Consider the following 12,628-nt stretch of genomic DNA (forward strand, 5'->3'; position numbering starts at 1 on the left):
AGAAGGAAGAGAATGGATAATATTACAGCAAGCGAAGCAGCTGGTTTAGGAGTGGGTGCTCTGCTACTTTGTGCCACCATTTCTGCCCCAAAAATCGATGCTTTTTTCTCTTCTTCTCAGCGCAGGTTATACCCTTATCAAATTTCTCTTTCTCTGTGTTTGTGTGTGTGTTTTCTTATTTTTTTATTTTTATTTTTTTCCCTTAATTCATTTTAAGTCTTGTGACCATGAAACCCCATTAAACTTTCTTTGTTAGTATGTGTTTGTTTGGCACTCTTTTTAACTAACCCATGTTTTAACTTTTCTAAGCTGTTATATAAGTTCATGATGTTAATGTCTATGTCATTCTAAGACTGATTTATTTATGAGTTCGCTTTTTCTGGAGCAAGCCCAATATGATTTGGGACGGAAATCATGGTGTTTTTGTAATTTAAATTTACGTCAGGGTTATAATAGTCTCTATATTTATAATTTTTTAAAATTTCAATACCAAAACGACGTCGTTTTGAAAATAAATGCAGATAACTCATATGCAGTAACTGCAAGAAACATTTTTTCCTTTATTTATTTATTTATTTGCTATAATTACTCAACTCATTATCTATGAATTTTGATACCCCTGAAGTCTGAACATCTTTTTGGGCTTACTAGGTAACTGAGATGTGTTATATTAGTAAAAGGGTATCTTTGATATTTATGAGCCATGTGGTTTTTGGCTAACGTTCTGAAATTCAGTTTCTGCACTTAGTTCTAACTTGGGATTTCAACTTTTATTTTTTATTTAATCTGTGGTCTGTGGTTTGGAATGCTGTGGATTTCACTGAAATTTGCACATTGCCTTGGAGGGGAGAATTTGACTCATGCATGTCAATTACTAATATAAGTTAGTCAAGCTCTGCAGTAGTTAGAGCTTCTTCAATTTCCAGTAATAGTTCATTTTAAGACATATTTCTCTATCTTTCCTCGTTTTGAATCAATCTTTGAGGCCACTGTGAAAGCACATGTATTAGCTGCAGGAATGGATCATCTCATGTGTAATTTAACATGATCAGGTCATGTGAGACAATCTTAATCATTCATCTTTTTGTCGCTCCTTATTCCAACATTAGCTGAATGAATGAAACAAACTGTTGTGACTTAAACATCAATGATTAGACCCAGCAGTTCTTTAATCTTTTGCGAAAAATCTTTTTTATTCAAAAAAAAAAATCATTTGGTGTCTTAGTGTCAGAAACCATCAATTTGTTTTTAGTAATTCTTCTTCTTCCTTTTCTTAGCACAACTTAATGAAATAGTAAAGTTTCTTTTTCTATACCTTATCAAAAGCTAAGATGCAAATCATATATTTCTTCTTTCAATATTTAAAAACACTGAAAGGGCATAATACAAGCACATTATCCGTCCAACAACAATATAACACACACCACTGCTTAACAAAAAGGTTGGAAGCTCTGATAAACCATATCCTTGCTGTTAAACCTCTGTCTTTGAATCTAAATAGTATAGGTCGGCTGGAAAGTAAGATTTTCCCATTACCCTGTGGACCTACCAGCATAAGATGAGAATTTATGTTTTTCCCATGGTCCAAGGAGACCAATCCTGTACTTTTATTAAGAGTAACTTTTGGATTTCATTATTTTGTCTCAAAAACCTGCTAGCAATTTTTACTTTGAATATGCTAGCAAGGTTTTCCTTCAACCCCACACTCGCTAGTCGAGTTTAACGGGGAGTGATTTTTTTTTTTTTATATGCTAGCTAGGTTACAGAGTAGCACTTGCATGCTTGGAATCTTTGGCAAAATCATGGGAAATATGTGCGCAATTATCATGGTTGACTAGTTCAGGTTTTCTTTATGGTTAGCACTTAGGAGGATAGCGCATGCAACACTTGATGTTCATGGAACTTTTGTATATCTTCTATGCATTATTTTATCTCATCATCAAGATGTCGGTTTTTGTCTGTTTCTTATGTCTGGAAATTGGTCGTTTGTACTTGAATTTTTTTTTTTCTTTTTGGCAAGTAATTGAGAGCCACTTTATCATCTTGGATTCTTCAGTCTCCTTTAAGTCATTTTTATAACTTTTTCACTTGGTGTTATTGGATCATGTGAGGATTCATCTGAGGTCTGATACTTTCAGACTTGTATATACTCATCTAGCATCTTGCTAATGATAATTTATGCGGTAGACTGCTTTTTAACTTGTTAGAGTCTTTCTCTTCCCCCAAGTTATCATTGTTGGTAGACTACTTCACTATCTGATTCTATGTCACGGTATTGAATCTTTCACAGACCCCGGCATTCTAATGCACTAATGGTGAAGTGAATACTGGTGATTAGATTTTTAACAGTGCTCACGAAATGGTTGTAGGCTTGTAGCTGAGGAATAAAATAACTTGATATGATAAATGTAAGAGTAGATTCGGTAGAACTGATAAGAATGATATTGTAAGTTGTAACCTTGTTTTTTTGACACATATGCTGCAACCTCTTACTTACAGTTCATTGGGGATGTGCAAGCGATGTGGCAATCTGAGGAGATTGGCTTGCTCTAGATGTAAAGGAACCGGGTCAGTCAAAGAAGGGGGAATATTTGGTGTTAACCTTATAGACGATTTGTATGAAACACTAGGTAATCGTGAATCAAAGGTGAAGCAGATAGCCTGTGTAAAATGTCAAGCCAAAGGTTACTTTTCATGTCCTGATTGTTCTAAACAATAATCAGTGTGGTTTTATCTTCTCTGCATTGTGACCATAAATCCTCTTAGATGGTGGTATGTAACAGCAGTTTATCTACTGCACATGTGAATTGGCTTTATGCCTTATTGCAAGAACAAATATACTCAGAATACTGCTTGTTTGCCAGGATTCCTGGTATGTTTTGTCTCTCAGTTGTTTCCATTTGACTTCATTATGGACCTTATTTGATAAGTTTTGAACCCAGTTCTTTCCATGTTAATTCTAGCATACCACGAGGTCATATTTATTTCTTTCTAGGAAACACACCATTGATGCATTTGTGGGGTCACTGGACCACTATAACAAGTAGAGAAATGATAATCTTAGAGGAGCAACCCTATATGAATAATACTCCAAAGTAATAAAAGAGTTAATAGATGTCTAGAGTCATATTGAATTGCATGTGAATTTGTATAGGAAAGTTTTGATGTATCCCTAAACAGAGTAAGAGATAAGTTTCATGGTGCATAAATGGGTGAGTTTCTGTAAGGGTCTTCTTTTGAATTTAAAAAAAAAGAAAAAGTGAACCTTGTAGCATTAATATATCTTCTCATATTTAGCCTCACCTTATCAAGTCACTTTTGACACTGAATGTCAAATTCGGTATAATATATATATGGGTAAAATGTGTGTCATTTTAAAGGATGTAAAATTTTATCATTTCAAGAGAGAGAAAGAGATAGATAAAGGAGGAGAGAGAGTTAACAAAAAAAATAAAGGTGTGGGTCCTACCTCTTTGTGAGAGTGAAAAGATATAAGTTGTGTCATTTAAAAGGATAAACATTTTTTCCTATATATATATGAAAAATGTATTTGTCATGTTACATAACAAATGAATATTTATTATGTTAGGAAAAAGACAAGTTATATAATATTAAAGAAAATGATATGGCACAATTATTCAATGAATTAGTCTTGTCTTTTCTTAACATAACAACTATTCATTTGTCATGTAACATGACAAATGCATTTCTCTCTCTCTCTCTCTCTATATATATATATATATATATATATAGGGTCAGGATCATTTTACACCAGTATAAGTTATAGTCAAGATTGAGTGTAAGACTTCTAACTTTTACACCGGTGTAAGAATATTCTGCTATATATATATATATATATATATATATATATATATATATATATAGGGATAAACATTTCTACAGCCACTTTAGATAAGGTTATCTACAGCTACATCAAAAACTACATCGTTTTGATTAATGAAGGGTGTTTATGTAATTTTAGGTTAATTAATGAAGAGTGTTTCTGTAATTTTGCTTATTTTTTTATCATATATATTTGACTGAAATACCCTTCATTAATTAACCTAAAATTACAGAAACACCCTTCATTAATCAAAATGACGTAGTTTTTGGAGTAGCTATATATAACTTTATCTAAAGTGGTTGTAGAAATATTTTTCGATATATATATATATATATATATATATATATATATATATATATATATATATATATATATATATATATATATATATATAGGGCTTATCATTTCTCAAGTTGCTTGAGATAATTTTATCCCCGGCTACTTAATCATAATCGTACAAAAATGGATCAACGGTGATAAAGGATGAGAGAGAAAAAGGGAATCATAACCATTCAAAGGTGAATCAATTAATATAAGGAAATAAATAAATAAAACGACGTAGTTTTGGAGTAGCCGGAGATAAACTTATCTCAAGCTGCTTGAGAAATGTTTTTCTCATATAAATATATATATATATGACAAGAAATACTTCAATCTATGCAGAAAATGTCCCAAAAGAAGGGTTTATAAAGGTGACTTAGAGAAGCCTTGTAGATGGAAGTTTATCTAGAGGCTGAGAGAAGGAAGCAATGGACCTAAACTTTCATATTGATGTTTACAAACTACTTAATGCTATTTGCGGAACATGACGAAATGACAGGTCAACTAGTCAGCAATAAGAAAATGACCAAATGTTTTCCTGAAAGTATTGAACCAGGAATGAGAGAAACTTTGACGTAAAGGAACAACTTTGTGAATATGGTGTTTAAAGGCAGCATGGTAGTGTGATAAACTCTCTTTTTTAGCATGTTGTGAATAAGGTACAATCAAGACTAAGAATCATGCATCATGGAGGCCTATTATTTGCTCCATAAGAATCATGAATACTGATGCATTTTGATCTAAGTTTTCCAGGGTGTTTTGATTAAGGAACACAAATTGCCTATGGGTTCAAATCCTGAGGAGTAAGAATGGAAGTGGCATGAATTGGACAGAATCATAATGGGTATAGAGTATAGAAGCGAACTCAAGACTAAGTAGTTAAGCTTTGGCCTTTCATTCAAAAAAATAATTCTGTGAGAAATTGTTGATGATTAGTAGATTTTGTTCTGGAAAGATTCTTGGGTTGGTTCTGAAGGCCCATTACTTTATCGACTTTGTAATATTCCTAATTTGGATTATCAAAACAATCTTTAGTCGCTGACTACATTAATGTAATTGGGCATTGGAATATGGTACATTTTTCAGTGTTACTCCTTAGTGAAATATTTCATAAGATACAAACAACTATTCTCCCCATTGCCATCATGCACAAGATCATATCGTTAACTTGTACTAAGACAAAGGTAATTTCTCAATTAAGAGTTCTGAATATGATCTCAGAGTTTAACATGTACAAAATAGGGAGAATATAATTTGGGACTAGGGTATAAATAGGTTAGACTTTGGCTTAAATAGACTAGACTTGTATAAAAAATATTGGGTTTGGCCTGAGCTGTTAGCTTGTGTAGGCCCCAAATTATAAGTCTGGTCAGACCTATATTTAAAAAATAAAAACCTTGGTCTAGGCATGTTTAAGCCTATTAAACATTCAACAATTAAAAGAATAACTAAAATAATATTACTTTATTATTCAAAATTATTAAAATAATAATTTTATTTATTTTATTTAAAATAAATAATATGATATAATATAGGCCGGCTTGTAGGCTTATAGGCTCGATATATATAAAAAAATCTATGGCCTATTTTTTAAATATGTTTTTTTAAAAACCTAGGCCTATTCTATTTTACTATTTATATTAGGCCAAGTCTAACTTAATATAGGCTAGACCGTAGGTCCCTGTAAACCGATCTAACTTATTTACACCCATATTTGGTACAAGATACGGTACACGATCGGTGCTTATTGAACTCAAGTCTTTATGTGGCAAGCTGCACAAGGAAGATTGTTGGCTCTTTCAATATTACATTTATTAGTCCTATATGGTATAAATTATTAACAGGCTGTCTTGGAATAGGGATCTAATGAGATTAGTCCTATAATATTATTAGTCCTATAATAGGGATCTAATGTGGTTTCAGGAACTTCTCTGAAACCACACCCCGTGTACTATGAGATTACCGGGGAGCAGGCAAGACCTCCAAATAAAGAACAGTCTAATGCTATAAAACTTCTGTTATGCGTAGGGACTAAGGGTTAGACATACTATGCGGCTATATAATAAAATTATTCATATACCTTTATGCAATAGCTTAAATTTTTTCGAAAGTTGATTGCGTCATTGCTGCCTCTATTTTATAATAAAAATAAGTTAAATTTCTACACTAGGTTAACTAAAAGTGGACCAGCCTATTATTCATGTTTTAAAAGTTCAAAGAGTTCGGGCATGTCAAGAGATATAATAACATCATTCGTATGCCATCACCCAACGACTCAAGTTAATTTTGAGAAGATTGATTGTGTGACAAGTATGTAAAGAATCACCTCGACCCAAAATCTTATATAACAGAAAAATATTTTTGCAGTTACTGCAGATAAGTTATTTGCATTTATAACTAAAATGACGTCATTTTGGTTATTAAAAGATTAAAAAATTATAATTATAAAGACTATAATAACCCTGAAATAAATTAAAATTACAAAAATACCATGATTTTCGTTCCAAAATGACGTTGTATTGGACTTACTACAGATAGTTTATCTGCAGTGACCGCAGAAAAAATGAACATTTTAAATAATTCTCTAACACACCCCCTCATGCAAGAGCCATTTGGGCTTGAAGCGTGGATATGGCACATGCCTAATTTTTTATTTACCTTTTGTGCTTTTTTTATATTTAATTCCACAAGTGAAAGACGATGAGAATCGAACTCGTGACCTTATAGTCACTGAAGTTTTGATAGCATATAAAGAACCACTTCAACTCAAAATAATTCCCAAACAAAATAATATTGTGCAAATGTTGATTACATGAATTGAATGCATAACTTCAGAGTCATATGATGACTGTTTGACCATTCCGGGATGCTGGATGATATTTTTGCATATCTAATACATCCCTAAAGTTATTTTCCGATAGGGGCATTTAATTTCGTAGACTAGCCTCACGAAATTTATTGATATTATTTTAAGGGTTAATTGCTTTAAATGACTAAGATCGTGTCACATGTCGTGCTTCGTGAGTTCCGTCAAAAATCCCTATAGAACTTGAAGCGAGAACTTAAAAAAAAATTAATAAAATATATAAAAGTAGTTTCGCATGAACCCGTCCGCAGAACTAAATGTCCCCCGCTAGAAAATGATTTTGAGAACAGACCAAATACCAAACGTGTAAAATATGCACCAAATAGTCAAATAGCCGTCATATGACACAATACCAACATCAATTTTTTAAGATTCCTTTTGCAAGACCTCTACATGTGGTATAATTGTGTTCTATAAAAGCTATATAATTGAATTTGGTTAAAATTATTTGAATAATTGGACTGTGGACCTAGGGAAGTGACCTTTGTGGTAGTGTGTTGGCCGATAATGGGGAGAAGATGCTGTTCCTTTATCAATTATCATAGCACTATGGAAGTCCTCAGCGATTCCCTAGTTGTGGTAATTATGCAAAGACAGAGACTTGCATATTGCAAGGTATATAAGCATCTCATCTGAAGAAACAAAAATTGGTTTTCTCAAACTTGGGAGCTTCATATATTATGCTCACCTATAAATAAAAAAAAGGCAAGGTTGTTCATAAACATATGCATGAATAAAAAATATTATATTCATTCTTAATTATTGATTCACTAATATTTAAAGATTCATATAACTTAAAAAAAAAATAGAACTATTACATATAAGTGAGATAAATTATTGCACAGAAGAATCCTAGTTTCTTATACCCAATAGGCTTGGGGTGTTTGGTAGTGTTTGGTAGTGTTTGGTTGAAGGTGTATTTTAGGATTGATGGGAAAGTGTAAGTGGATATTGGAAAATATCACGTTTGGTTCATGTTTTTTCAAAAAATACCAGGCAAAAAGGATAGATGGGAAAATGACTTTTGTGTTGATTTTTGGATGAAATTCACTGTTACAGAATATCACTTGAGATGTGGTATTTTGAGATAACTGGGGAAGTGAAAAAACAGGTGCAAAGTTTCTCCCGAACATAGATTTTGCATATTTAAATAAATTTTCCTGGTAATATTTGAGTCAACCAAACAACTTTTTTTACATTTTCTTATCAAACTCATTTTTCAACCATTTTCCTATCAATTATATTTCTCTAGTAAAAAAAAAAATCTCCCGAACCAAACACTACCTAAGAGTTTTCTTTTGGGATTGCTGGAGAAGTGTGAGTAGATATATAAAAATATTATGTTTGGTACAAATTTAAAAAAATTAATTCGATAAAATAAGTTGCCTAAGATTTGTCATTTGTGTGCATTTTGTGATGAAAATTACTGTTTCAAAATACAACTTCTAATGTGGTATTTTGGGGCATTACCGGCTAAGTGAAGAAATTTAACTCATTTTTTCATCAATATTTTACCTTCAATCAAATATAGACTTAGGAAATTTAATCTAATTTTTTCGGTAATATTTTGGTCTACCAAATAATTTTTTTTTTTTAACTTTCCTACCAAACTCATTTTTTCACTATATTCCTTATAATTGTATTTTCATAGTATAAAAAAAAAATTATCTACCAAAGGCGAATTTTTGTTTCCCCATCATTAACAGAGAAATTTGAACCAATACAAAACTAGAAGCTGATTTACGGCGTATCGCAGATTGAATGTATATAATCTTTACCTTCAACTCTTGCCATTTGAGCTATGATCGAGTCACGCCACATCTCAATTTCATTTAACCTAAAATGACAGTCAAAAGAAAGAAAGAAAGTCTATAGCACACGCATGCCAAAGGCAAAAAAGGCTAATAGATGTTACACAATTATAAAATTAAGAGAACAAAAAATGTATATTAGATTCTTTCCATAGAAATATCCGTTAAAGTTCAAGCATAGAGTAAATCTTTCATTTCAAAATTCGGGAATGTTTAAGTAAAAGAAGATCATATCAATAAAATTGACTAGAAATACTTGTAGTCTTCAATCAAGTAATTAATTTGACTTCAAGAAAGTGAAGAATATTATAAATACATTCTCTAACAATTTTTTTTTAACATTATCTTATGATTGAATATAATTCCATACAAATTTCATTAATAAAGAATAAATAATTTCATATTAAATAAAGATACTACTCAAATTAATTTTGACTTTCAATGGTGATTGGACATTGTCAGTTTTTGAATCCCCCAATGTCACAGCACTGTTACTCTAGTTTTACTGTTTTACTTTTCATGGCACGCGTCCAAAGCAAGATCACCAAGGGAAATCCAATGGCCCTGTGTTCCCGATCTCTCAATTCGACACGTGTTCTCAAGGACAAGTGCAGGGTTTTCCATCAATCAACTTTGCGTCACCTGGTACTGTTCTAATACCCAATCAAAGATTGACACGTTTCCATGTCACTGTTCCTTTCTTTCTTTTGATTTTTTGGGGGTACCAGTTCATTGATAAACCCTGAGGAACCTTTGGAAATTGGTGAATTTTGGAATGGATGGGACCTACACTGCACTCATAGTTGACGATAAAGCAATGCTTACGTAAACACTAGTAAGAAAACCCATCCTTGCATTTAGTTTTTAAAAGATTTTTATTTATAATTCCCATTTTTATCATCTTTCTGTTTATTTTAAATATCATTATAAATCAATTGTCATGTCTTAATTTTGGATAAAATGTGTGTCATTTTTTTTTTTTATAACAAAATGTGTGTCATTTTAAAGGATGTAAAGTTGTGTCATTTTAAATGAGAGAAAGAGATAGATAAAGGAAAACAGAGAATGAACAAAAAAATAAAGGTGTGGGTCTCATCTCTTTATGAGAATGAAATGACACAAGCTGTATCATTTAAAAAAATAAACATTTTTCTTATTAGTTTTACCGGCATTTATGTCCTCCCTCCAAAATCTGGATTCAAATATAAAAATTGGTAACTACTGTACCATTGCAATCATATAATTGTTATCATAACATATATGAAAAAATTATAATTATTTAATATCATTTAACTTTTGAATAGTGTTACACAGATTATGTATCAATAATCGAATTCGTCGAAGTACTGGTTAATGTAATGGGACACATTGCTTAAACTGAATTTATATAACACTATTTATAAATATAATAAATAGGAGTACAATAACAATTACATAATATTTACATATAAGTTCACAAAAAATTGGTTGGCTGAATTTGCTTCATAAGTGTTCACTTCGATTCGGATTTGTCCCTATTTTTAAATAAAGTTACCACGGTCTAACTGCGCAAATGAGTCATTTACTAAATAAATAATTTAACAAGGACTAGCATTAAATTAATATTTGGTCATATACAGATAAATTGGTTTGAAAAGATTAACAAATTGGTATATAATTTAGGAAGATGAGCAGAATGGAAAAAAGAAATTAAAATTGAGGCTAAATGATCAATCAGCCCTCCAATTCTAATAACATTAGTGCTAAATCATAAAATGTGAAGTCATAATTAATTGAGTGTATTTTTTTTTAGGATATTATGTATTGGTTCATCGATTACTTTGGTTCGATTATGTTGGAAATTCACAACACACAAATCGAAAACTGAAAAGGAAAAAAAAAAAAAAGAGAATAGACATAGCGATTTATCCTAGTTCACCTAATTTAGGCTACGTCCAGCTTGTCTGTACTATATTCACCTCACCGTCACTCGTTACAAGTCACTTAGTTTACAAGGAGAATATAAATAGGATTAGAAAACTTTAACAGCAGTTATTCATAGGCTCAAACCCAAACTGCTAAGAAAATTACAATAAAACAGAGGCCCACAACCGTACATAGCCTCTACGAGCCGGGGGCGCTGCCCCCCAGACCCCCGCCCGCTCACCGGACGGGACCCCAGTTGCCTTTCTGCTGACCCCGACAACTAGGGCTCTCATCAGCATGCGAAGTATGAGCCATACCCAACAGATTATGTTATCGAAGACAGTGGGTGATATTATATCACTAATAGATTTGAACCCATGTATAAAGCAGAGGAGGTAGATGATCAGAATTATCACTGTGTAATTAAAAATATTAAAAACAGACTTACTTGTCAGTGGCAGAATGATGAAACAGACAGAATGAAAGGATGAATATATGCAGTATCAGAGGAATTAAATCCGAGCCCACAGAACGTGTCTCCTTAAGACAATTTGCCCCCTCACTGATGCCTAAGGTTGATGGACACTTGTCTCCCAGGATAGAACGGATTTCGTCTGAAGAATGGTGGCACTACCAATCAACAGCCCAAACGAACACAACAATATGCCAGAGGAAGTCACACCGGAGGATGAACAACAGTATTCGAAACCGGAAGAAGAAAAATTCCGGCAGAGTTTAAGTGCAGAAAAAACTGGATAGATTTCTGAAGGTGTCAGTGTCTATTTATAGACACTGACCGGTCACGATGAACAGTCGCCGGCGGCGAACCGCCGTGTCTGATGGCGGCGAACGGGTGCGACCGGTGACTGTTCCGACGAACAGATACGACCGGTTCAGCGAGCAGACACAACCGGTGACTGGTTCACGAAGGGAAAGAACCGGTTCGGTTCAATACTGCTCAAAAATCCGGCGGGTAGAAACGTTTTGTTTGGAGGGAAGCAACGGTAAAAAAATTTTGGACAAAATATTAAAAAATTATTTAATAAAAAATTATTTTTTATTACACACTATGAACCGAACCGAACCGATCCGAGCCGGACGGACGGCGGCGGCGCGCGCGTGTGTGGTGAACCAATGCTCACCTAGCTCTTCCCCCTACATAAAACATGTAGTGACCCAAGGGCCAATCTAAGATAGGGAAGTGAGAGCTTATATACTCTCACATTTCCTACTAATTGTCCAATGTGGGACTTGTTGAAACCCACACACCTCTTCATCTTCCCTTTTTTCTCTTTTCTTTATTAACCCACTTCTTATTCATAACCAATGGATCATTGTACATTAATTCATTCATTAATTCCAACAATCCCCCACATGGATAAGAAGTCAAATCATCGTGACAAAATGCATAAGAGTATAAATGCAAAGTGTAAATTCCTCAACGAGAAACAACTGCATCGAGATAGGTGAAGTTACCTTTGAACCTTCTCTCGTGAAAACCTATCGGATATACTCGGTCAATCGGTGGTCTAGGTCGACTTGAACCGTCAACCTTTAGTGTATACCTAGACAATAGGAGTCACACAATTGCTTCTCTAGCATTGTTGGTCCTTTGTTGCGCCCATTTTGGCCGTGGGACACCTGCCTGGTTCTGCGAGTGTTTTAGAGAATCGGCCTTTAAAATTTCTCATAGAAGCGGCCCTCACTTCACACTCACATAGGTGATTTCTTGTGATGTAAATCACTATACATCATCTGAGCACAACAGATTAAGAAATCATTAAAAGCCTTAATGCTTACCCTCATAAATACACTGTCTTGTCTTAGGAATGAATATGAGTTTAAAAACTCCACAGTGTTTGAACAGTCGACCATCACTTA

General features: G+C 33.1%; 1 protein-coding gene across 2 annotated transcripts; it reads left to right on the forward strand.

Moving 5' to 3' along the window:
• The first annotated feature begins 5 nt into the window (after positions 1 to 5).
• LOC133310012 (uncharacterized) lies at positions 6 to 4,585 on the forward strand. 2 transcript variants are annotated; one of them, XR_009751386.1, is made up of 3 exons: positions 6 to 125; positions 2,500 to 2,872; positions 4,508 to 4,585. XR_009751386.1 is itself a non-coding variant. In XM_061510900.1 (2 exons), exons 1-2 carry the CDS (start codon positions 13 to 15, stop codon positions 2,717 to 2,719), a joined length of 333 nt encoding a protein of 110 aa, XP_061366884.1. In that variant the 5' UTR covers positions 6 to 12; the 3' UTR covers positions 2,720 to 2,942. The 2 variants fall into 2 exon arrangements, 1 of the variants encoding a protein (XP_061366884.1); XM_061510900.1 differs by lacking the exon at positions 4,508 to 4,585 and having other exon boundaries at positions 2,500 to 2,942.
• The last annotated feature ends 8,043 nt before the right edge of the window (positions 4,586 to 12,628 follow it).

The sequence above is a fragment of the Gastrolobium bilobum genome, unplaced genomic scaffold (genome assembly GCF_033153095.1).
Source record: "Gastrolobium bilobum isolate Gb01-03AN ecotype WA unplaced genomic scaffold, APGP_CSIRO_Gbil_v1 utg29299, whole genome shotgun sequence".
Taxonomy (NCBI): domain Eukaryota; kingdom Viridiplantae; phylum Streptophyta; class Magnoliopsida; order Fabales; family Fabaceae; genus Gastrolobium; species Gastrolobium bilobum.